Source organism: Cimex lectularius, unplaced genomic scaffold (genome assembly GCF_000648675.2).
Source record: "Cimex lectularius strain Harlan isolate CLEC.00 unplaced genomic scaffold, Clec_2.1 scaffold10, whole genome shotgun sequence".
NCBI lineage: Eukaryota > Metazoa > Arthropoda > Insecta > Hemiptera > Cimicidae > Cimex > Cimex lectularius.
The window spans coordinates 337358-363001 of record NW_019392665.1 but is presented as its reverse complement, the minus strand read 5'-3'; the positions used below and the strand labels follow the sequence as shown (position 1 = coordinate 363001).

The window sequence follows — 25644 nt, the reverse complement described above, 5'->3', positions numbered from 1 at the left end:
TTGTGTAACGAAGACGAATTCCGCCAATTCATATGCGTAGGCTTCATATCCCAAACTATGTCCTTGGCCTATATTGCTGAAATATTTTCAAAAGGGTATACAAAAACCACCGAATAAAGAACTTTTCTTTTAATAAAAAAAAAGTGACAGTTTTATGGTTTATTTTGAAGCGAGGAGGCCTTCCAGCCTGACGGGTGCGTGCCTGTTGAAAAATAGGAGAAGGATGTTTTTCAGTGAAGTCCTGCTGGTGTTGAGCAAAAGGAGGAGCAGCTTGGCCGACCTGACTCCCGAATACTCAGCGAGCATGACGTGCGTCTGCTCCTGGAGGACTTCAACCTCTTCTTTTCTGACCGATTCTGTTTGGGATGTTCAATTAATAAATTGAAGACGAAAAACAATAAGTTCCGAATTCTAGGTACCCGGGTTGAAGAGGACGAGTGCTTTGAGGCAGGCGAATTCGGTGTGGTCCGCCCTGAGCTGGGTAAGCCTGGCGATGGCGTATGACACGACTTTTAAGTCTTTTCTCAACTCGTCCAACCTTGACGCGTCGTCGATGCCTGTGTCACGGATAAGTTTTTCTAAAAGGACAAGCAATGAAATTATAAATGCTATTAGAATATAAAGATGTAGAAGAAAGTTTTTTAAGAAGAAGGAAGGCCATGGTTTAAAGTAAAAAACAGGTTAAATAACATACTCCGGTGGACTAAGTTGTGGTTTTGTTCCCACGTGTTCTAGCCCTTTTTTGGCTAGTTGGTTTTGTTAATTTCTTTCTACACCTTCAAATTTAGGAACGCACTTTAAATTTCGTTAAACCCCCCAAGATTTTGACATCCACTGACTATTTGAGATGGCTTTACTTTAAGGCCTTAAAGAAAAGTGAAAAAATCCAGAATAATCAGCGACTGCATACAAAATCTCCGAAATCTTGGGTGCCAGGACCTGAAGGAGTGCAAGACCAAAGGGTCAGGACTACACAACAGATTCCGTATTTGATGGATACGGGAAAAACAAAATTATTGAAGGTGCCTTTACTCATGAAAAGTACAAAGAAGCCTGAAAGAAACTGTATAGGTGCCAGATAAGTTACCCTTTAAAACTACAAAGAAAACCTGAACAAAACTGGCAAACACATTGGTACAGTTAAACTAGAGCTATATAGAGGTCACTGGAGTCTGAGACTACCTCATATAATATAGGTTCATACCTATTTAATGCATTAGTAGGTTATGCAATGAAGATTAGGAATGACGCACTTCTTAAGAGAAGAATCATGTCAAATTGATCTAAAGAATTAGGATACAGAATAATACAGATAATAATATACAATTAATTAAGGTTTTTAGTTGAGATAAAAAAGTCGATGGCACGAGCGGGATTCGAACCCACGATCTTCGGCTTGATATGCCGCTGCTCTACCACTTGAGCTATCATGACCTCGGTCCATACAGACACCAACTTCCCATCTCAACCACACCTTTAGAATTTTCCCTCCTTTTTGCCATTTTTCAAATGTGTAATCAATTTGATTCTCGGCGACAAATGGAATGGCCACGGAGAGTTTTAGTGAAGGGTACTTCATTTCAAACTTATTAAATTCACTAGTTTCGTGGTCCGCTTGACCAATCAATATCATACAATTAATTAAGGTTTTTAGTTGAGATAAAAAAGTCAATGGCACGAGAGGGATTCGAACCCACGATCTTCGGCTTGATACGCCGCTGCTCTACCATTTGAGCTGTCGTGACCTCGATCCACTCGGACAAGGTGTATGATTGTATGATATTAATTGGTCAAGCGGACCAAGAAACTAGTGAATTTAAACAGATAATATTAATTTTTTTAAATTCACTAGTTTTCGTGGTCCGCTTGACCAAATAATATCTTTCAATTAATTAATCTGTATTTAAGGTATTGGTTGAGATAAAGTCAGTGTCACAAGCGTGATTCGAACCCACGACCTTCGGCTAAATAGGTCGCTGCTCTACCACTTGAGCTATCGTGATTTCGATCCACTCGGACACCAACTTCCCATCTCAACCTCACCTTTTGAATTTTCCCTCCTTTTTGCCATTTTTCAAATGTCGTGTAATCTATTTGATTCTCTGATCTTCTTAGATTCTGATTAATTTTTTTTTAAAGAAATCAGTTCGACCTTGCTCTATAGGAAGTGACCACTGGGCAAGTGTGAGGATGAATAGGTCCTTCCAGGAGTCTTCTAGTAGGGAGTCACGATCCTGCGGCGACAACTGTCAAATAAAAATAAAAAAATATTAAAAAGACAGACTGTTTTAAAAAGTTATAACCTTACCTGTTGAAAGGAAGGTATGGCCCTGACGCACTGTACTGTCAGGGAAAGAAGGCGGCTGGAAGTGCTGTATATGTCCTCGGAGAGGAGGGACACGGACGGTTCTAACCCTTGAAAAATTATCGTATTAGTTTTTTTAATGTTTTACGTAGGTTTTTGTTTTACTTGATTCCGTTGATTCTTGTGAGCTCGAGACTTCGTTTTCGTTGCATTCCGACCTCATGTAGCATCCCATGTACTGCAGGCCTGGTATGGAAGCTTGTAAAATAAAGCTTTTGATTTTTCTTCAGTTTTTTTTTTTTACGGTTTTTACCTGGGTGGAGGTAAGCTCTAGGGTATGGAAGGAACTGCTGGTAGACGAAGGACAGGGAAGGTGTCGCGCTGTTGCTCCTAGGAGATCTTTCATGCTGGACGGCTGAAAAGACCGGTATGTCCGTTATATGATATGAATGTCTATTGTTTTGTTTCTACCGTCTTTTTTCATGTTGACACGTAGGCACTTCGAGAATCGGCAAGCCTGGCACTGGTTCCTTCTGGTCACGTCGACGACACACCTGCCTTCTTCTTTGCACACGTAGTCCAGATTGCGTCGTATCGACCTCTTGAAAAAGCCCCTGCACCCGTCACAGCTGGCGACACCATAGTGCTTGCCTGACGCCTTGTCACCGCAGACTTTGCAGTAAGCTTCTTTTCCTTCTTCCTGCATGCTGAGCATATATATATTTTTTTTTTTTTGCTTAAAGGGACATAGGGCAGGTGGAAACAATCAGTAGGGCAGGTGGCACGTTGGAAATTAGTCTAAAATGACCGCACGCGACTCGGACACGTGCAATTATCTGCTTGAATGCACCACGGGTCAATCTGTCCCCATGGGTTTTTTCCTTTAAAATCAATTTTTTTTTGTCGCGTATCGATCGATGATGAAATATAGACGAGGTGCACCCAATGGGTAAAAAAAAAGACCGGTGTCTTATCCCGTCTTAATGCAGAAAAGATGTATCATCAAAAATCCATGAAGCACCCCTCTTTAATAAGACCGCGGATTATCCACGGCTTTTATTCGGCGATCCGTCTCAGAGGAAACACGTCGATATCCCCCTTGGAACAAAACTGTTAAATATTTATTAATTTCCCCACTTTACATCACGAGGATTTAAACGGTTAAAGTTGAACAGAGAAGAAAATAGGAAATTATTATTTTTTAAATATTTTTGTTAATTAAAGTATATACTTCATTCTAACAAAATTACATTCTAGTTTGGTTGAATTTACAGTTCACTGTAAGTTGTATACTTATGTGTTAAAGCTCTAATTCATGTGTGATATGATGTGGGATTATGTCCGGTGACAGACCCACCTTTTTACACAATACAGGGTTTCCTTTTTAAATGGCCTCGGCTGAATTTCTCTTGAACCAATGACACGATTAAAAAAAAGACGTTTAAATTAATAACAAAATAAACTATAAATAATAAAAATAGGACTTGGCTGTGGCCATTTCGCTAATGCAAATATATAAGGGTGTTCGGCTACTCTTGTTACAAACTTTGCCAATTGATTCTACATTCAAAATTGAACCAAAAAGTCCTAATTAACTATGGCCCGAATCTCAACAGTTTCGGAGTTATTCCCCTTTTTCTGATATTTTAAGATTTCACGTGTCACTTCAAATAAACAATGATAACTCCAAAACTAAAATGTTTTGGACAAATCCGTTGATACCATTGAAAACTACGTTAAATTTCCTTTAAGATGTGATCAATACTAAACTTGTAAACGTTGGTGAAATAAGCGTTTTAGTAGCCAGAACTTTGAAAAAAAAAAAAAAAATTTTTTTCGAAATCGAAAAACCTACTTTGTTGATTCTAAACTACTATTTCCAAACCTAGTGGACAACAAATTTCAGAAAATGTACATCGTTTAATTTCATTTTTAGAGGTGTAAACGCTTTTTTAATTACGTTTTTCAAAGATGAAGAAATTGATGAAGGAAGGGAGAAAACCGTGGTTGACGGATTGGTAAGGTTGAAAGATAATAAAAATAAAAATAATAACTTGAGGAAAATTTGAATAAACTTTGATTCGAAATGCTTTCCACCCTCCGCAATGCACAAACGAGCTCGTTTTCTCATATTGCCATCTATAACTGGAAAGTGTAATGTAAGTTTGTTTTTCAGCAGCGGACAGGATCAGTTGCATCAAAATTGCAACGTTTGGCATTTCCGTATGCTTAATTCTAACGTTCATGCCCCGACTTTGTTCTTCATGAATCCCCAAACGAAATAGTTCATGGGGGCATCAGGTCAATAGTAACTATAATACAATAATCCTTTGATCAAAGTTGCAGTCCTGTTGGTAAATAAGTAAACACTTACACTATTTCTACCATACAAATCCGTCAACCACGGTTTTTTTCCTTTCCTTCATCAAATTCTTCATCTTTGAAATAATTTAAAAAACAATTACACCACTAAAGAGGATATTAAATAGAGTACGTTTTTTGAAATTTGCTGGTCGCTAGGTTTGGAATTAGTAGTTTGTAATCACCATAGTAAGTTTTTCAACTTTGAAGAAAAAATATTTATTAAAGTTCTGGCTACTAAAATGCTTATTTCACCAACGTTTACAAGTTTAGTATTGATCACATCTTATATAAATCTAACGTGGTTTTCAATGGAATCAACGGATTTGTCCAAAACCTTTTAGTTTTGGAGTTATCATTGTTTATTTGAAGCAAGGTCGTGAAATCTTAAAAGGGGAAAACTCCGAAACTGTTGAGATTCCGACCATAATTAATTAGGACTCTTTGGTTCCATTTTGAATTTACTGGCAAAGAGTAGCCGAACACTCGACAATCCTAACAATTATCGTCCAGTAAGTTCGCTACCGTTATTTTCTAAAGTGCTGGAATGACTATTGTCACCTAAACTGCTCTCCAAATTGGAAGACAGCATCCCGTAACAATTTGGTTCATTCTAATGAAATTGTTACGGAATGGTCGTTCTGTTTCGCCTGTTTTCAGCGATATTATTTTAAAATACGGCTCTAGGCTTTGTGATATACAAGATTGTAAATATTTGCAAGCTTTTATATACAGCGAGGGAAGTTGGATTGGTAAAAAAAAGGACAATAACATTGGAGGAAATGATTAAGCAATTTGAATTAGATACTGAACTTAAATATATTAACTTAAGTTTTATTGTAGAATTATTCACATTTTCACGTCTAATAAACTGAAAAAGCCTAACTAAAAATAATATCGTTAAATATTTATAACTCTATCTGACGCCTTAGCGCGGTGACGTTACGACGTTCGTTCGCGTCGTGACATCGCGCCTCGATATGTGCCTAGTCCCATCCATATCTATCATATGCTACAAAAGAAAGCGCAACGTCGCGGCACATCGACGTGCAATTATCAGACAGCTACTTCCCATTAGCTTGATTATACGCCATCATCATAATGATTCACAAACCCGGTAAACTAAGGATCAATCCTAACAATTATCGTCCGGTATGTTTTACCGTTATTGTCTAAAGTGCTGGCTAGCCTAAACTGCTCTCCAAATTGGAAGGCTACTAAGCCGGATAGTCGACACCATACCGGACATGTGTGAGGAAGGCTCAGAATGTCACGGATTGTTCTTAGTTGTTGAAAAGGCTTCCGCAGAGTTTGACATCATAGCTTGCTCTCAAAGATAAAAAAAAACTATATACTATATCATCTTCGAATGCGAAGCAACAGCTCAATGAAGATTTAACCAACATACAAAAAAAAAGTTGGGAATGAAATTGGAGCAGCGACAATCAATGACCTGATACTTCTAAGAAGAAGGATTGAGTCGATTGCACTGAACTAGGAACTAGGAAGGTACAATAAGCCAGAAGGCTGCCTGGGGAGCACAAACCCCGCTTCCTAGTTTCCGCATTACTATACCATACCAATATTGTTACGTGAACCACGTGGTGATTACAAGAGTACGAAATTTTCCGATTTTCCTCTGCCCACGTTGGAAAATTCCGACGGTTTAGTATGCCATTAAAGGTGAACTCGGATTTATCAGCCCATCGGAAGAAGTTTTCTTCAGCCTACCGAATCGACATTTGCGCTGGGAGCGTTAGACGCCTGTCATAATCGGCGTCCTGGAGTACCTGGACGAGACGAGAGCGATACGGCTTAAAATTCTAAATACGGAGTACATTCTAATTTTCTTTTTTTGAAAAAACCTAAAGCCGACATTTCGGAGATTAGATTGGATTAGATTATATAGGAGCTCATTACGACCTGTACACCGCGACCAGTATTGGTATTATTATGCATCTCCATTTTTTATCTAGAGCTCCTCGATAAGCTTGAGACTTTTTACCAGACCCTAAAGCTTTTTCAAGCGATCCTGTATCCTTCAGGCCGCAGTTTTTATTTCTTCTTGGCAATATCTGCACAGGCTTGTTTCTGTCACTCCGAGTATACAGCCTCCGGGGTTCGCAGTGTCCAGTTAGTGATCCAACTATTATTCTAGTCCTAGTACGTCCTAGGTTTAGTAGTTGTGCTGTTAGTTTCTGCGATAGTCCTTTGAAAATTTTTTTCCCGTGCATCTGTCCTAGGCTACATTCCCATTGAAAGGAGGGCTTATTAGTAATCCATTAAGTCTAATGCATCCGCACGTTTGGCAGTTTGGTATGCCACAATTCCTTGGAAAATTTATCGGCCTCTTTGACAAGTGTCTAATGAACTAATGAAGTCCCAAACTACTCTGGACTTTACCGTCGATGCAGCAATTGTCTACAGTGCCGCCTAGCCGTCCGAGTAGATTGCTATTCTTCTATTGACAATCCCCAACCTTTTTATCTCCCTGGCACAGTGTACAATAGCCACAATTTCCGCTTGAAAACAGTGGCATATCGTTCAACGCTTAGATGAATTCTAGACCTTGGTTTATTTTCATAAATGCCAGCTTATAGCCCATATTCAGTTTTGGATCCATCCATGGTCGGCAATAACCGGGGTCCCTTTGAATGAATTTAGAGATTATGGCATCAGTAGGCGTACCAAAAGTTCTGTCTAGCTGAAGGTCTCCTCGAAACTTTAGTCGCTGTTTGATATGTGAGTAGGCTATTGGAGCTTGTCCATGCGACTCTGGCCTCTCTCTGGATAAAGACGGTGGTAGACTTAGAAGGACTTCCAGAGCAGCCGTTGTTCTCATTGACTCAGTGATGCCAGTCTTTCAGATCCGACTCAGAACATTATTAATTCATTGTCTAATGGATCCGCGCTTTTGGCAGTTTGGTAAGACATTTGGGAGAGAGGAATTAGGATTTTCACGGACTTACAGTAAGATATTCGCCCTCCCCCGTCGAAATTACACTGCCGGTTTCTTTTTGCCATAACTTGGTCATTTTTTTAGGCAATTTTGTTTAATACTTATTTTATGTATTGCTATCTGTACATAATATACATTGAGCAAATAGTTTAGTTATAACAAATCTGACAGACCTGTCAGACCAGGAGGCAGTGGGGAGAGAAACCAACCAGTGCTGAAACTCTCTTTTATTTAATTTGGGGGGGGGGGTTTAAGGTTAATTCGGTGGGTTAGATAGGTCACGAGGCCATCGTCGTTTGGCGCGGAGGATTGTTAGGGTGAGATGTTGTGGAAAGAGTTAGGGCTAGTGAGTTAGGGTTGAGGGAGAATTTAGAGTGGAAAGTGTAGAAGCGTGTTCGGATAAGATGTTCCACGAAAGGGATTTTAAGATCTTTATGGATCGTTTGATTGGTGACACAGAAGGGAGCATTGAGGATACGGCGGAGAACTTTAGATTGAAAACACTGAATTCGCTGGATATTTGATGATTTGGCCGAGCCCTCACAGCTCGACTCCGTAGGTCCAAATAGGTCTGATGAGTGTTTTGTAAGCGGTTAGTTTGTTATGTATGCTTAGTTTTGATTTTGGTCCAAGTAGGTGTCTGAATAGTCCATATCTTTTGTTAAGTTCTTGCCGTTTTAATCGTGTATATGGGTTCCAAGTAAGTCTACTATCTAAATAAAGCCCAAAGTAGCGGACTTTGTTCGATGATGGTATTATCTTGTTGTAAATGTGCACTGGTGGACAGGTTTGAAGTTTGAGCGTAAACGTAACTTGTTGGCTGTTTTGTTCGTTTAACCTGATCCGCCACAGATTGCACCAGTTGGTAATAAGGTTCAGGTGTTGTTGGAGTGCTCCTGTTGCTAGGATAGGATTGGAGTGTGTTGATAAGATTGCGGTGTCGTCCGCGTAGGATGTGATTTGTGTGTTTGGATGTGTGGGTATGTCGGCAGTGAAGATGGTGTAGAGGATTTGGCCTAGGATACTTCCTTGTGGAACGACAGCTTTGATTGGTGAGATAGGTGAAAAATCGGTACCGATTCTTACTTTAAACCATCGATCTGAGAGGAAGGATTTCATGATATGATAGTAGGAATGAGGGAGGATACATTTTGGAGGCTAGAGGCCGGATAGAGGAGGCCGGGGTGCCAACTCGGGTCAAATGCTTCCGTAACGTCCAGAAATACGGCTGAGCAGTATTGTTTGTTTTCTAGAGTCGAGGATATCGTGTCAACATATATATATCTGTGTGTGTGTGTATTTCTTTTTCTCTATTTCTCTCTCTCTCCCCCTCTCATTCTCTCTCTCCCTCTCCCTCCCTCCCTCCCTCCCCCCTTCTCTTTCTCTCTATCTCTCCCTTTTTTTCTCTCTCTATCTCTCTCTTTTTCCTCTCTTTATCTCTCTATGTTACTTTCTATTTTGAATGGGTTAATCCGTTAATCCACTGTATACAAGTATATAGTTATTCAGAAATCGTGAGATGCGGTCTGGTGTTCACGATTTCTGAATAATTATCGATTAACGGTCACTAATCACCACACACAAGTTTGTAAGAGTTAATAGTTTGTAAGAGATAATTTAATTTGTTCAATTTTTTGTGTATAGTAGATAGAGTTTATGAAATTATATTTCTGTAATTTAACTTTAGGTGTAAGAGTGGTCCTAGAGACCAAACCTTGAGTGATTGTAAAGCAATAATCAATCAATCTCTTTTATATCTGTGTGTGTGTATAATATATCTTTAGGTGTAAGAGTGGTCCTAGAGACCAAACCTTGAGTGATTGTAAAGCAANTAACTATATATATATATATGTATACATATATATATACCTCTCTATATCTCTATTTCTAGCTATTTCTCTTCTATCTATATATCTCTATTCATTTCTCTATCTATCTATCTATCTATCTCTATATCTGTCTATATCTCAATTTCTCCCTCTCTCTATTTCTTTATCTATCCATCTATTTACAACTGTCCCTCTCTCTCTGCCTCTCTCTCTCCTTCACTTTCTCTAAACGATACCTCGTACAGCAATTTTGCTTTTGTTACAAATGTTAGATATCTGGTCTTGCTCAACTATACTAGTTACTAAATAATTCTCCAAGTAAGGGGAAATTTACTTTTTTTATTTTCATTCTTTTTTGTTGAAGTTTATCTTGTATACATGGTTTTTATTTAGTAATGATGTATGAAAAATAAATTGTTCTGTTAGGATTAAGTAGAGTAGAGTCATTGAAATATACGATTGTATTTCACTTTAGATGGTAAAATGGTACTGGAGACCAAATCTTAAGTGGTGTATGTATAAATAAAACGAAAATCAATCTCTTTCTCTCTTTCTCTCTCACTCTCTCACTCTCTCTATCTATCTATCTGACTGATTATACTTTCTCTCATGTCAAGTTTGACTAAAAAGTCCCTATAATCGGATAATATAGTTTTTCCTGGTCACCTTTCACATCTTTCTTCCATAAAGTCCCCAGTATCTCAATAAAATATTAAGTCCATTATTTTTTTTTTTAATTTGAACCTTTATTTGGGTACACTTCAAACATCCATTCTCCAATTATGTCGTTAAAAAAAATTCACACACACACCCACACAAATAGATTTATAAAAAAAATTTCAGGCAAAATGGTAAATGACAGGTACAAGGCGTACTTACGTTAAGGGCGGGTGCAGAGCGATTGTGGAGCCCGGTTCCAACCCTAGGGGGTGTGGTCGAAGGGGGTGGGCGCGGTGCGGATTGGCCGAGACCCCGGACGTCCCACCTGTCCCATTGGCGGGCCGCTAACCGCCATCCCTTTAACAAGGGTTGAATCCTTAACTGGAGGGGGGTTGCTGGGGGTACCAATACGAAAACACCCCGTCCTAAGATAAATTGGAACAAAATATTTCCAGTTAAATGCCCGCTTATCTCTTCTAATTAATTTTATTAACACGATTAAATCATAAATCATAAATAAACTGGGAAAAAAATGATGAAATACATTACAGTGATTGTTCGTATCTGTTTCAAGAGTTAACCTGGATTTTTTCAAAATGATTCATTACGATCATAAAACTGGAAAAGCGTTCAAATTCGTCGATTAGATTTTGTTCCTTCTTGGAAAAAAGTTTAGGTTTTTTTAAATGCAATTTATGCATATAATCAATGACACTTTTTTAGAATCCAAACGTCCGAAAAATATTCGACCCCCAGCATCATATCATCAAATCTTTCCGATAGATTACAGGTTCGCCAGGGCCACGAACTCTCCCATTATTATTAATTGTAGATATAAATATAGATTAAATCGTTCGGTCAGTTTATGAACAGATTCACTCGCTCGGTCAGAGAAGAGAGGGTGCGAGGGAACGAGGAAGGGAAATAGTAGAAGTGAACCAATGCGGTTTTATTTATTGTCAAATACTGACCACTCAAAAATTAAGAAAAAAAATTTAATTAATTTTTAAAAAACATGAGACGCACATAAAAGAGATACAATAAACATCTTGAACAACCAAATTAAGTTTAAAAATTTTATATGGTTTTTTAATTTATTAAAGTCGGTTTTAAAACTTTTTTTGGTCTGTGTTAGTTGTAGATATTTTGTACAATTTATCTGCTTTGGTTGTTCTCTATGTTTATTGTCTCTTTTTAAGTGTTTTGTTTGATTTTATGTTAAATTTTCTTTTTTGTGCTTTTTTATTAGGTTAAAGTTGGTTTTTTCATCTCTGAATTGTCGTTCTTTTTTCTGTATTTTGTGTAGATATTTTGTCCATTTTTTCTACTTTGGTTGTTCTCTATTTTATTGACTCTTTCTTATGTGTTTTGTTTGATTTATGCAGCGATTTTTTTTTTCGCTTTTTTATTAGGTGAAAGTCGGTTTTGACACCACTGAATCTTTTTTTTGTCTGTTTATGTAGATATTTTGTCCAATATTTCTGCTTTAGTTGTTCTCTATGTTTATTGTCACTTTTTTTTATATGTTTTGTTTTATTTTACGTTAAATTTTTTTGTGCTTTTTTTATTAGTAAGTAAGAAGAGTGAGAAAGAAATTAAGAGAGTGAGAACGAGTAAGTAATACGAGTGAGAAAGAGTAAGTAAGAAGAGTGAGAAAGAGAAAGTAAGAAGAGGGAGAAATAGTAAGTAAGAAGAGGGAGAAAGAAAAGAAGATTGAAAAAGAGAAAGTAAGAAGAGTGAGAAAGAGTAAGTAAGAAAGCAAGAAGTGTTAGAAAGAGTAAGTAAGAAGAGTGAGGAAGAGTAAGTAAGAAAGCAAGAAGAGTGAGAAAGAGTAAGTAAGAAAGGAAGAAAAGTGAGAAAGAGTAAGTAAGAAGAGAAAGAAAGAGTAAGTAAGAAGAAAAAGAAAGAGTAAGTAAGAAGAGTGAGAAAGAGTAAGTAAGAAAGTAAGAAGTGTGAGAAAGAGAGTTTTTTTTAATTTTTAAACAATTAAATCCCAATTAAATGGTTCAGCTCTCATTATATCCCATTAATCAAACTTCCAATCAATCGGTTGAGGTCTAACGCGATGACATCACAATCGGGGAGTAATCGACCCGTAAAAAACTCCACTGATGAGGAGCGAAGAACAAGCGAACTTCCGAATTCTCCCGCCGACCGAATATATGCTGAAAAAATAATAGTATAAAATTTACGTAAAGGATGACAAAAGGATTTTTACGCTGAAAACGAGCTTTTAATGTTTTCTTTTTAATACGGGAGGGGGGGATGGACTTTAAAGCTATTAAGCGTCGTCATCCTCAAAGTTAAACGCATCCTGTTGTTAAATCGGTCTGGCTATTAATTATTTTTCAAGGAGTTCTCTCATGTTCATCTTGATTTATTTTTTAAATCACCACTTTGTGGATTTTTCGGTTTTTTTTTTATTCTTCCCCGGGGCGGTTTCACGTTTCTGACACGACATCCTCAGTCTTCCGTGATCTCCTCCATTTACCGGATGTAATATATTCGCGTTTTAAAAGTTCCGTTGGCCCGGGGAGTTTGTACGGATCCCGAGGGGGGCAAACCGGATAATTCAGGCCGTACAACCGTTGGCCGACCGACCCATCGGGAGAAAAGTCAAAACAGGATTCACCTTTTTTTTCGTCCTTCGACCATTTTTCACGTATTACGCATGTAGAAATCTCTTGAGCCTTTACTGATCGGCCCAAGGATCGAAAGATCCCCTTCCGACTGTCAGGGCTGGGGTACCAAAAAAGTCACAGATGTCAAACAAAAATAACAACCAGTTTAGAGACAAAAAAAAAGAGTCAAATCAAGATTGAAGGTTAAATAAGCGAGGCACGGAACGGCGGCTGAATAATTCAGCGCTCTGGGTCATTAGTCATTAACCGTAATGACGGCCTACGCCGAGAGTCGGCCTATGGACATATGTCGGCGTAAATAATGACGAGACGTCAAAAATTCATAAACCCATGTGTCACGGAGTCAAGGATAGCTGTTTAGGATTTTTATCGGATCGATCAGTAGACAGAGATGCGGCTGACGTGCGACCTGCGTCCGTCGGGCAAACACTCGACGACGAGGATAAAAGGGGAGCCGTCAGATCCAGCCTGGAAAAAGCCCGACCGAGGGGGGAAATTCGACCAAGGGGTCGCCATAAGGACGTCCCGCCATTCCAAGATCCAGATTTATTTGCTTAAATTTCTCAATGACAAAATCTTATTCATTCGACTTGAATACAATCCAGTATTAGTAGGAGAGAGAGGAGTCTCTAGTTAGAAGGGAGAGTAAGTGAGCGTGCATGTAAAATATTGAGTGGGTAGGTATATGTGTGTGTGTGTGTGTGTGTGAGTGAGAGAGAGAGAGAGAGAGAGAGAGAGAGAGAGAGAGAGAGAGAAAATGGAGAATGAGTGAGGTAGAGAGAAGGGGAGGGAGAATGTAGATAGTGAGTGAGTGTGAGAAAGTGACTTGATTGAGTGAGAGAGGGAGTGAGGGCAAGTGAGTGAGTGAGTGGGGACGAGAGAGAGTGAGAAGGGGAGGGAGCGGATAGAGAGTAAGTGATTGTGAGAGAGTGATTTGATTAGTGAGTGAGGGAGGGAGGGAGGGAGAGAGTGAGTGAGAGCTAGAGTGAGTGGAGGAAAGAGTGAGAAGGGGGAGGGAGAGGACAGAGAGTAAGTGAGTGTGAAAGCGTAATTTGGTTAGTAAATGAATGAGAAAGAGTGAGTGAGAGCTAGAGTGAGTGGAGGAAAGAGTGAGAAGGGGGAGGGAGAGGACAGAGAGTAAGTGAGTGTGAAAGCGTAATTTGGTTAGTAAATGAATGAGAAAGAGTGAGTGAGAGCTAGAGAGTGAGTGGGGGAGAGAGTGAGAATGGGAGGGAGAGGATAGAGATTAAGTGAGTGAGAGGGAGTGATTTGGTTAGTGGGTGAAAGGGTGAGGACTAGTGAGTGAGTGAGTGAGTGAGTGAGTGAATAAGAATGGGGACGAAGATAGGTGGTGAGTTAGTTCGTGAGTAGAATGTGAGACAGTGATTTGATTAGTGAGTGAGTGTGAAAAAAGAGTGAGGGATAGAGAAGGGGATGAGAGGGTGAATTAGTGAGCGAGTGAGTGTCAGTACGTGAATTAGTAAGAAGAGAGAGTTAGTTGGTGAGTGAGTGTGAGATATTGAGTTGGTTAAAGTTAGTGAGTGAGAGTATGAGAGAGAGACAGGCATAAACCAAGAAAAAGACAAGGCATACACGAAGGATCAGCGAGACAATTCCGTAATTTTTAATTGTGGCCCTTCTATCTACATGTCCATTCATTGAATAAGGAAGGTCGAGATCCGTAGAATTTCTCCAAGAATTGAATGAAGTTGTTGATGTCAACAATAAACAAGTCTTTTAGTATTCTATTATCCCCAACCAGTCAGGGTCATCTCGGTATTAAGACACACCATCGGGTTGATGAGCTTGTCCTACACGTGAGATTATGTGAGACGGAGGATTAGAATAAATTTTGAGGGCAAAAAACAATCGCCCAAAAGTGATATGAGTTACCAATACAATTTAAAAAAATCGAATTATCCATTTGTGTATGTTAGGTAATAGCTGTGCGTATTATTTTTGGTAATAGAGACTATTTCATAATCAATCTGTAAATATTCAGGAACATGGTGTCCCCTTGGGTGCATTCTACCATCTAGAAGAAAATTAATGAGCCTTACAGTATGAGAAATTATTGTAATGCTCGCGGGCCTCTTAAGAATAACGCATGTAGGACACGGGTCGAACGCTTTCCTCTCTCTCTCACACACACACTCATCCACTCACTCAATATCTCACAAACTCTCTTTTTCTGTGAAACACACTCACTCTCTTTCTCTCTCTCTCTCTCTCATATATACTTACCTATCCACCCACTCAATATCTCACTCTCTCTCATATACACTTACCCATCAACCCACTCAATATCTCACTCTCTCATATACACTTACCTATCCACCCTCTCAATATCTCACACTCACTCTCTCTCTCTCTCTAACTCTCTCTCTCTCTCTCTCTCTCTCTCTCTCTCTCTAACTCTCTCTCATATACATTTCCCCATCCACCCACTCAATATCTCACACACTCACACACACTCTCTCTCTCTCTCATATACACTTACCCCATCCACCCACTCAATATCTCACACACACACACACACACACACACTCTCTTTCTCTCTCTCTCATATACACTTACCCCCTCAATATCTAATAAAGCCACTCACTCTCTCTCCCTCTCTTACACACTTATCCATCTATACACTCTCCCACCCACTCAATACACACTCGCTCACCCAATATCTCACAAACCCACTCACTCTCTCTCCCCCTCTATCTCATACACACCACCTACTCAATATGGCATACACTCGCTCACTCACTTTCACTCTCTCTCTCTCTCTCTCTCTCTCTCTCTCTCTCCCTCTCTTACACACTTATCCATCTATACACTCTCCCACCCACTCAATACACACTCGCTCACCCAATATCTCACAAACCCACTCACTCTTTCTCCCCCTCTATCTCATACACACCCACCTACTCAATATCGCATACACTCGCTCACTCACTCTCACTCTCTCTCTCTCTCTCTCTCTCTCTCTCTCTCCCCTCCCTCTCTCCCTCTCTTACACACTTATCTATCTATACACTCTCCCACCCACTCAATACACACTCGCTCACCCAATATCTCACAAACCCACTTACTCTCTCTCCCCCTCTATCTCATACACACCCACCTACTCAATATCGCATACACTCGCTCTCTCACTCTCTCTCACTCACTCACTCTCTCACACTCTCTCTCTCTCTCTCTCTCTCTCTCTCTCTCTCTTTCTCTCTCTTACTCATCTAATTATTCAATATCTCACACATTCATTCACTCTAACACACACTCACTCATTCACTCACTTATATCGCACTCTCTCTATTTTATATTAATTCAGTTGTTCTCGTAATTATATTATGTATCGAATTGTTATTAAAAAACAAATCAAATTTTTATTTATCTTCATTATAAAGATACAATTGTAAAATACATTATAAAGACATAGGAGTCTAAACCACAATAAATGTATCATCTAAACCGTATAACTCACGTTAAGTGTAAGAAAGGCCCAAGAGACCTAACTATGTGTCATCAAACAAAACTACAAAGCAAATCAACGATTCTCTCACTCGCTCACCTCACTCAATAGCTCAGACACTCTCACTCTCTATCTATCTTTTCCTCTCAGCTTATCTGCCCATCCGTCTTTGTTTGTTTATCGAAAGAGCCATTCGTCGCAGTTATCACAAACAGCAACAAACACGCGACAAACAAAACGTTGTTCGCCAACATCGCAAATCGTATGGAAAACAATCGTTATTTACAAAAACAAGACAACCAACATCCGGAAGAACAAAAAGGAATTGGTTTATGTACAGATAGAGTTTCGTGGATTTTGTTTTTTATATAGGATTAACGTCGGTTTTATTCTGGCTAATCCCACGCCTGCGGTCCTCCACGGTCGGTCGGATGCCGTAACGTTCGTGTCACGGGTGGATTTCACCCCGAGGCCGGCCCAGAAGAGCGTTAAGGGTCGGACGGGGGTGTCGCAACGTCTCGCTTTCCGCCCTTGGATAATTTTCAATCCGAGGCGTAGGCCGAAGTGTGTTTTTCCACTCAACTCCCGAGATAACAAAATACCATTTGGGAAGTATCAATTATTACAGCGGTGCAGAAGGCAAACACAGCTCGGAAGAAATTGAAAGACATCCGTACATCCTCCCCCTAGTAAAATCTCGTCGGTTGATAATGGATCTATTGAGTCGATTTTGTGAAGGGCCGCAACCCCCTTTGACACAGGCCGCAACACACTTCAGACAGGGTGAAAAGGGCGAGGGTGGGACCCGCTAATGGGCCTAGCTTGTCAGTCGGCATCATCTGCACCTTCCCAGGAGTTTTTCCGTCGAAATCTCCTCGGACAAAGCCAGGTGGATTTGTGTTTGGCAAACAGGGTTGGGAAGGGCGCAGGTGTCTCGACTCCGGGGGCGGTTCTCGCCCTCCTCACAGGCGTCACATCGATTCTGACTTTTATGACGTGCCCTAATTGATTTTATTAACCACCGCCCTATTATACGGTGAGGCGAATATAGTCAACAAGGGGTGACTTAGGACGAGGTATGACCAATTTAATTTTTTTGTAATACTTTGTCCAAAAATTTTAGCTTTTCGGCGTTCTTGCCAATTGTGGCCCAAGGAGCCGAGAATTTTTTTTTATAATTTACATAATTTCATCCAAATATGTAATTTTTTTATTTCGTTTTGCATGTACATTCAACAAAAAAATAATATTCAGGATTATCGGTTCACTCGTTCATCAACGAACGATACATGAATTCTATTTACTCTTATTATTATATGAAATTAAATATATAAAAATTGACAACAACCAAAAGGCGCTGTAGGTAAAGTTGGCCAAAAAATATTTTTGAGAAAAAAATTCGGATTCGTTCATTCAAAATAATGATTTTTGGGCTACATTGCTCAAAGCGACCTTTGGTTATTGTGATGAATTCATTATTCATAGATTGACTGAATAATTGGATCGATATCACTCACTCTCTCATGCACACACTAACACCTCCTCTCTCTCTCTCTCACTCACTAACAAATTCACACTCAATCTCTCTCGCTCACTCACTTCTTCCTTTCCTTTCTCTCCCTCTTTTTCCCTTATCTCACTCAATAATTAACTCACACTCTTTCTCACGCACACACACATACACACCCTCTCTCACTTACCTCACTGAATAACTAACTCACACTGAATCCCTCTCGCTCACTTACTCCTTTCTTCCCTTTCTCTTTCTCTCTCTCTCTCTCTCTCTCTCTCTCTCTCTCTCTCTCTCTCTCTGTCTCTTTCTCTATCTAGCTCTCTCTCTTTCTAACTCTCTCTCTCTCACTTATCTCACTCACTAACACACTCTTTCTCACTCAATCCCTCTCACTCACACACATGTCTCTCTCTCACTTATCTCACTCACTAACTCACACTCTTTCTCTCTCAATCTCTCATGCTTTTTCACTCACCTTTCCTTCTCTTTCTTTCTCTCTTTCCATCTTATCTCACTAAGTAACTATCTCTCACTGGATCCCTCTCGCTCACTTATCCCTTTCTTCCTTTTCTCTCTCTCTCTCTCTCTCTCTCTCTCTCACACAGTTTCTCCCTTATCGCATTCACTAACTAGCTCACACTCTTCCTCACTCTATCTCACTCACTAACTCACACTCTTTCTCACTCAATCCCTCTCACCCACTCACTTGTTTTTCTCTCCCTATCACATTCACTAAGTAACTCACACTCTTCTTCGCTCAATTTCTCTTGCTCTCTCTCACTTATCTCACTAACTCACACTCTTTCTCACTCAGACAAACATACGCCCACACACACTCTCTCTCTCTCACATCTCAATCTCCTTCCTTCCCTTTCTATCTCTCTTTCTCCCTTATCGCACTCACTTACTCACACTCTTTCAGGCTCAATCTCTCATACTCTCTCACTCACTCACTCTTTCCCCCTCTGTCTCTTTCTTCCTGACCACACTCACTCTATTTCTCACTCAATCCCTCTCGCTCCTCACTCCCTTCTTCTCTCTCTCTCTCTCTCTCTCTCTCTCTCTCTATTCACTGATTCGCTACTTCTGTCTCTCTCTTTCTCTCGCTCGATGAGCTTCTTTCAACCTGGAATCCAAAGCAAACGAAGCAAAATATTTTCTACATGAATCACTTAAAATATTTTTTTTTCTCGGCTCCTAGGGCTCGTTGGCAACAACCGTTCTATGACTTCACAAATGAGATAAATAAAGATTAAATATACCAAATGTAACAACTTTCGAAAAGCGAAGTACCATATTCTCTCTCTCGCTCTCTTTCTCTTGCTCTCACTCACATGGAACATAATAAACAAATACAGTACGATATTTAAATTATGGAAAGGGGGAAAAATGCTGTTTAATAATAGATTTTCTTGTCAAGGGCGGAAAATATTATTTATGTTGTCAGGAAAAATTCTATTTCTAGTTCGCCACATCGTAAGATATTTGAGATATTTTTCTTTGAATTGACAATACAGCTCCAAACCCGCGGGTCTTTCTAGTTATTCACCGGTGAGATAATAGGAGAATAAAGACGAAGAAATAACCGGTAATAAAGGCCGATAATCGGAGTGTGAACGTGTACTATCTAGAAACTCTGAAAGAATTTCGATTGAGTCGAAAATTTTACTTTCTTAGGGGGAAGAAGAAAGACGGGTCAATACAGTTCTATTTTGAGTAATTGCTCATTCGAACTAGTTCGCGAACTGCTCTTTGTTAGAGATGGTACAGGGTGGTCAGGAATTCTACGAACCATCAAGACCTAGGTAATCAGCTGTTATGGTCAGTTTTCAAAGTGTTTTAGCTTTTTTGATGTAATTTTTGAAAAGAAGTAATAAGTGAAGGATAGAAAAGAAAAAAAATGAAAAAAGACTAAAATTTAGTAAAAAGAAAGACAGGTCAGTATTGCTCTATTTTGAGTAATTGCTCATTCGAACTAGTTCGCGAACTACTCTTTGTTAGAGATGGTTCAGTCAAGAATTCTACGAACCATTAAGACCTAGGTAAACAGCTGTTATGGTCAGTTTTCAAAGTGTGTTTTAGCTTTTTTGATGTAATTTTTGAAAAAGGGGTGTAATAATTAAAGGATAGAAAAAAAATAAAAAACCCTATAATTTAGAAAAAGAAGACAGGTCAATATGTTTCTTTTCGAGAATAGTTCAACTAGTTAAAAGTAAATGTATGATAGGATAAATTATAGAAAATAAAGTTTTTTGTAAATAAACGCGTTTTTCAGTCGGGCCTCATGATGGCTCACAAAGGGGATAAACAAAATTGAAAAATTCTTTAAAAACGGATCGCAATTGCGGTGGAAAAATGTGGCGCAGATACGCCCAGAATCTGCGTGTCCTGAGGAAGTGCACGACGCAAAGGGCAGCCCCCCCAGAAAAACGCAGTGGCACACATGCGAAAAAACAAACCCACGAAGAAAAAAAAATCAAACAAAAAAACCAGTTTTCTGTTTTGTGTTTTTCCCGGTCGGGAAGAAAGGTCTTTTCCTCGAGAAGTGGGGAACCCTTGGGGGTCCCCCTTCTTACGGCCCGGACTCCTTTCTCCTCTGGAAGAGCTTCTTCTCGTCATTCTCAGACGAAGGATCGATCTGACAACAGCCCAAGACTTGACACAGAGTGACGCGATTTACCGCGTCTTATTCGATAGAATTTTTTTTTCTTTTTAAGTCTTACCTTATATTTTCCGTCGAGTTGCCGTCCTGTGAGAATTTACATCGAAATTATACAGGTATGTTGATTATTTTAAAAAAAATATTGAACTTGACTTCTTAAACCTTAAAATCAAGTTCATCCAGACTAGGGCAGACTTTTCCAAAATATTCCACTTTTGAGCCGATTCTTCAGTGTCTTTCAATATATGTCTTTATTGGCTGCGATTATGGCAAAACTGGGTTTTGGTTGATGTACATATAAACAAAAAGAAAAGCTTAAAAATACATCAGTTCATCAAGCATCCTTCTACATGTAGATCGGCATGTTTTTACAATTTTTTAAGGGTGTAGTTTTGGTCCTTTTTGAGACAGACGTTGTAGATGGGACAGAGTGGAATTATATGTAAGTGAGTGTGTGAGAGAGAGTGAGTTTTTATATTTTATTTAGTGAGTGGGTGAGATAGAGGGAGAGAAAGAGTGAGTGAAGCAAGGAATTGAGTGAGTGGCGGGGGCAAAAGAATAGTAAGTTAGGATATGTGAGTGAGAGACGAGAGTGAGTGACATAGGGGGAGTAGTGAGTGAGAGAGAGAGTGAGAAAAAGTGAGAAAGTGAGTGAGAGAGTGATTCACAGAGGAAGAGTGAGTGAGTGAGTGATTCACAGAAGAAGAGTGAGTGAGTGAATGAGTGATTCACAGAAGAAGAGTGAGTGAGTGAGTGAGTGAGCGAGAGAGAGAAAGAGAGAAAGAGAGAGAGAGAGAGAGAGAGAGAGAGAGAGAGAGAGAGAGGGTGTGTGAGAGAGGGAGAGGATGAGTTAGTTAGTTAGTGAGTCAGAGAGAGAGAGAGAGAAAAAAGTGAGTAAAAGTAGGGACTGAGTGAGAGAGGGATAATATTTAGAAATACGTAAATATATTTTACTTTTTCATCTTCTCTTACGTTCTTATCAAAAAATGTTTAATTACTATTTTTCCCAATGTGTTTAACTGAATTGTTAAATGACTCGTTCACTTATTGAAGTATACTTCGGCCCATTCACTCACTGAAGTGTACACTAACCCGCTCACTACCCGAACCCATTCGCTCACCCGTTCATTTACTGAACTGTTAAATGACTTTATTACTGTACTTTTTTTTTAAAAGGAGAGAAAGTACGGATAGAATGAGTGATTAATTGAGTAAGTGCGTCAATGAGAAAGTGAAAAAGATTAAGATAGACATGGGTACAACATTTTTACCGTTAGGTTGAGGCAAAGTATGATAGACACAGACCGATTACAGTTTCTGTTGTGTAATTTTCTTTTCCCTGTACCATTATCTAAGCATATTAGTTAAAATTAGTGAATTCATTTGGAAAAAAAATTGATAACAGTTGATATTATTGTCTGGAGTTGACTCAACTTTTCGTTTCCTCGTGTGTTCATCGTCTTTTGACCTATGGTGAAGTGCGTTCGTCGATGTTATCTCGGGTTCATTGTGTTGTCTTTTTCCCTTGTGTCAAATCATCGACATAACGGGGCCGCACCCATTGAATGTAAAGTTCGGAGCTTATTAATAAGCGCTCGACACCCTGGTACTTCGTTCACGGGTGAACGGCCCGGTCCTTTCTTCCCTCCTCGCACGTCTCATTTGTTCTGAATTGGTGCGTATAAACGTCTTCATCCTTTACACAGTCGACAGTATTTGAAAAAAAAATTCAAATACAAATTAGCTTTTAAGTGTTAATTACACTTTTTTCTATCTATCTATGTGACCTGCACACTCACTGTCAACTGATACGCACACTATCTGAACTGTTAAATGACTCGTTCACTAACTGAGGTATAATTCGACCTTTTCACTCACTGACCCGTACACTCACCCGCCCACAACCTAACCTCTTCAAATACTCGTTCACTAACTGAGGTATAATTCGACCTTATCACTCACTGACCCGTACACTCACCCGCCCACAACCTAACCTCTTAAAATACTCGTTCACTAACTGAACTATACGTCGACCTATTCACTCACTGAACCGTACACTCACCCGCTCACTAATTCAACTGTTAAAATACTCGTTCACTAACTGAACTGTTAAATTATTCGTTCACTAACTGAACTATACTTCGACCTATTCACTCACTGACCCGTACACTCACCCGCCCACAACCTAACCTCTTAAAATACTCGTTCACTAACTGAACTATACGTCGACCCATTCACTCACTGACCCGCACACTCACCCGCTCACTAACTAAACTTAAATTATTCGTTCACTAACTGAACTTCGACCTATTCACCCACTGAACCGTACACTCACCCGCTCACTAATTAAACTGTTAAAATACTCGTTCACTAACTGAACTATACATAGACCTATTCACTCACTGAACCGTACACTGACCTGCTAAATGACTCGTACCCTCAACCCGCTCACTAATTAAACTGCTAAATGGCTCCTTTTCTCACTGAACTATTCTCCGACCCATTCCTTCACCGAACTGTATTTCACTGATGTTTATTGACCTACTCACCAAAAGAGTAATGCTCACTAAATGACTCATTTTGTCAATGAACTGTGCACTGACTTGCTCACTACCTGGACTGTTAAATGAATGGTTTTCTTATTGAACTGTTTACTGACCTGTTCATACAATGAACTGTAGACTGACCCGATTACTAACTGACTTTTTAAATGACTTGTTTTCTCACTGAACTATACTAAGATCCATTCCTTCACCGAACTATACACCGACCTGCATACTCACTGACTCGCTCATTAACATGTGAAAAGTCGAAGTGTAAATATGTGAGTGAGCGAGTCGTTTATCTGTTCAGTTAATGATCTAGTCAGTGTAAAGTTCACTGACAAAATGCGTAATTTAACAGCTCATTTAGTGAACAGTTCAGTGAGAAAACGAGTCATTTAACAGTTCTGCTAATGAGAAAGTCAGTGTACAGTTCGGTGAATGTATGCGTCGGAATATAGTTCAGTAAGAAAATGGTTCAACAGTTTAGTCAGTGAACGAGTGAGTGTAACGTTCAGTGTGTGAACGAGCCATTTAGCAGGTCAGTGAGTGAAAGAGTAATTTAAGAGTACAGATAGTGTGCAGGCCACCATAGTAATATATTTATATAATTTCTGTCATCACTCTTTCTGTTCCTTCTTATCAACTTAACCAGACAATTACGTTTTAGTATCTACGTTAATTGGTATTCTTTCAAATTAGTGTTGACTGGAAAACTCGGTGTGACGTAGTTGAAGGGTTTTCTATCTCCTCTGTCCTATAATTTTTTGTGAAATATTTCATGATGTAACATTTATGAAATTGACATGGTCTTTTTGTCGATTTGTCGTAAAAGAAGCAATAAAGGAAAATAAATCCGAAATAAAATTACAAGCGAAACGTACTTCGCGTCTTACATAAGTCAAATAATCGCTAAGATGGTGTGTACGTGACAAGCTCTATTTCCTATTCATCAAAAGAAAAATAAATGAAAAAATAAAACTGAAAATTCTTGCTGTGGCGGATGAATAATATTCCCTCCCGAGTTTTTTTTATTTTTAATTTGTATGTGAATATATTTGTTTTTCAAGTGCACAGCTCAGTGAGTGAACCAGTCATTTATGGGCCGAAGTATAGTTCAGTTAATGAACTATATGAGTTCAGTAAGGAAGCACGTGATTTAAAAGTTCAGTGAGGGAATAGGTCAAATATAATCATCATCATAAACAGTTCAATTAGTGATCGGGTCAGTGAATTGTTCAATTAGTGAGCAGGCCAATGAACAATTTAGTGAGTGAATGGGCCAAAGTGTAGTACAGTTATTGACCAGGTCAGTGTACACTTCAGTGAGGAACGAATCATTTAACATTTTAGCTAGTGAGTGAGTGTCTGTATGGGTCAGTGAGTGAATAGGTCTAAGTATAATTCAGTAAGTGAACGACTATTTTAACAGTTCAGTTAGAGAGCAGGTCAGTGTACAGTTCGGTGACTGAATGGGTCGGAGTATAGTTCAGTGACAAAACGAGTCATTTAACAGTTTATTTAGTGAGATAGTGAGTGTAGCGTTCAGTGAGTGTACGAGTAATTTAGCAGGTCATGTACATTTCAATGAGTGAATAGGTCGAAGTATAGCTCAGTGAGTGAGTAGGTCGAAGTAAAGTTCAGTGAGTGAACGAGTAATTGAACAGTTCAGTTAGTGAGCAAGTCAGTGTACAGATTAGTGAGTGAACGAATCATTTAACTGTTCAGTGAGGGAATAGTTCAAAATATTATTCATTATATTCAAAGAATATTGAATGAGTAAGCGAGTCGTTTAACAGCTCATTTAGTGAGCAGGTCAGTGAACATCAGTGAGAAAACGCGTCATTTAACAGTTCAATTAGTGATCGAGTCAATGTACTGTTTTGTGATAAAATGCGTCATTTAACAGCCCGTTTAGTGAGCAGGTTAATGAATGGACGAGTCATTAACAGTCCAGGTAGTGAGCAAGTCAGTGCACAGTTCATTGACAAAATGCGTCATTTAACAGCTCATTTAGTGAGCAGGTCAGTGAACATCAGTGAGAAAACGAGTCACTTAACAGGTCAGTTAGTGATCGGATCCGTGTACAGTTCAGTGATAAAATGCGTCATTTAGCAGTGCATTTAGTGAGCAGGTCAGTGAACATCAGTGAGAAAACGAGGCATTTAACAGTTGAGCTAGTGAGCAGATCTCGCTCACTCACTGATTATTGAACGACCTATCCACACAAGGAAATGCACCCTGATTAGTCACTAACTGAACCGTTAAATGATCATTTAACTCTGGACTGTAACTCGACCCTTGCATTGAATGAACTGTTTATTTACCTGCTCACTCACTGAACTATATTTCGACCCTTGCGCACACTGAATTATTATCAAACATAAATAAATGGGCATATAGAGCATACAGATAGACCGAGATAAATTTTAAATTTTTTCTTTTATGGTTTATTTTTGTTCGACTTTGTAAATTATTTTCCTTGAAGCACAGTTGCGCGAGGGCATAGACTCTCCCCATTCCCGTCCATTTGGAGTCGGGTCGTGTCCTGAATTGGAATCGTCCTCGTGAACCGAATCCGAATCGGCTCGGTGCCAAAGGACTCTGTTTAAGGACGACCCCAAAGGAAAGGAAAGGATAATAAGGTTAAATTTTCGACTCGACTTATCGGTATCAACAGATAAGGCACAACAGGCCCAGGCAT

The 25644-nt window shown here is 39.3% G+C and overlaps 2 protein-coding genes across 6 annotated transcripts in view; one reads left to right on the top strand and one right to left on the bottom strand.

Annotated features, from left to right (window-relative positions):
* Nucleotides 1-142: 142 nt before the first annotated feature.
* Nucleotides 143-25639, bottom strand: LOC106667336 (nuclear receptor subfamily 2 group E member 1-like). 3 transcript variants are annotated; one of them, XM_024225029.1, is made up of 8 exons: nucleotides 23057-25639; nucleotides 2777-3012; nucleotides 2619-2720; nucleotides 2471-2563; nucleotides 2309-2415; nucleotides 2153-2246; nucleotides 420-578; nucleotides 143-356 (listed from the first exon to the last, which is right to left on the bottom strand). In XM_024225029.1, the coding sequence occupies exons 1-8, from the start codon at nucleotides 23062-23064 to the stop codon at nucleotides 160-162; spliced, it is 996 nt and encodes a 331-aa protein (XP_024080797.1). In that variant the 5' UTR covers nucleotides 23065-25639; the 3' UTR covers nucleotides 143-159. The 3 variants fall into 3 exon arrangements, with proteins under 3 accessions (XP_024080797.1, XP_024080798.1, XP_014250712.1); XM_024225030.1 differs by lacking the exon at nucleotides 23057-25639 and adding an exon at nucleotides 16235-16264; XM_014395226.2 differs by lacking the exon at nucleotides 23057-25639 and adding an exon at nucleotides 10334-10435.
* The window catches only part of LOC106667405 (neprilysin-2), a 38887-nt gene continuing 16150 nt past the window's right edge, over nucleotides 2908-25644 (top strand). The window contains exon 1 of one of the 3 annotated variants that reach the window (XM_024225027.1): nucleotides 2908-2984. The gene's annotated coding sequence lies outside the window, so the exon portion shown is untranslated. Of the gene's footprint in view, nucleotides 2985-20341; nucleotides 20514-25644 lie in introns of those variants that run through there. The other 2 variants (XM_024225026.1, XM_024225028.1) reach the window with 2 other exon arrangements.

Bases quoted from the DNA above. Each gene is read 5' to 3' on its own strand.
- LOC106667336 (XM_024225029.1), bottom strand. The intron at 2,721-2,776 runs GTAGAAACAAAA...CGGTCTTTTCAG, and splicing joins TGTCAACATGAAAAAAGACG to CCGTCCAGCATGAAAGATCT. The intron at 357-419 runs GTACCTAGAATT...CATCCCAAACAG, and splicing joins ACTCGTCCTCTTCAACCCGG to AATCGGTCAGAAAAGAAGAG.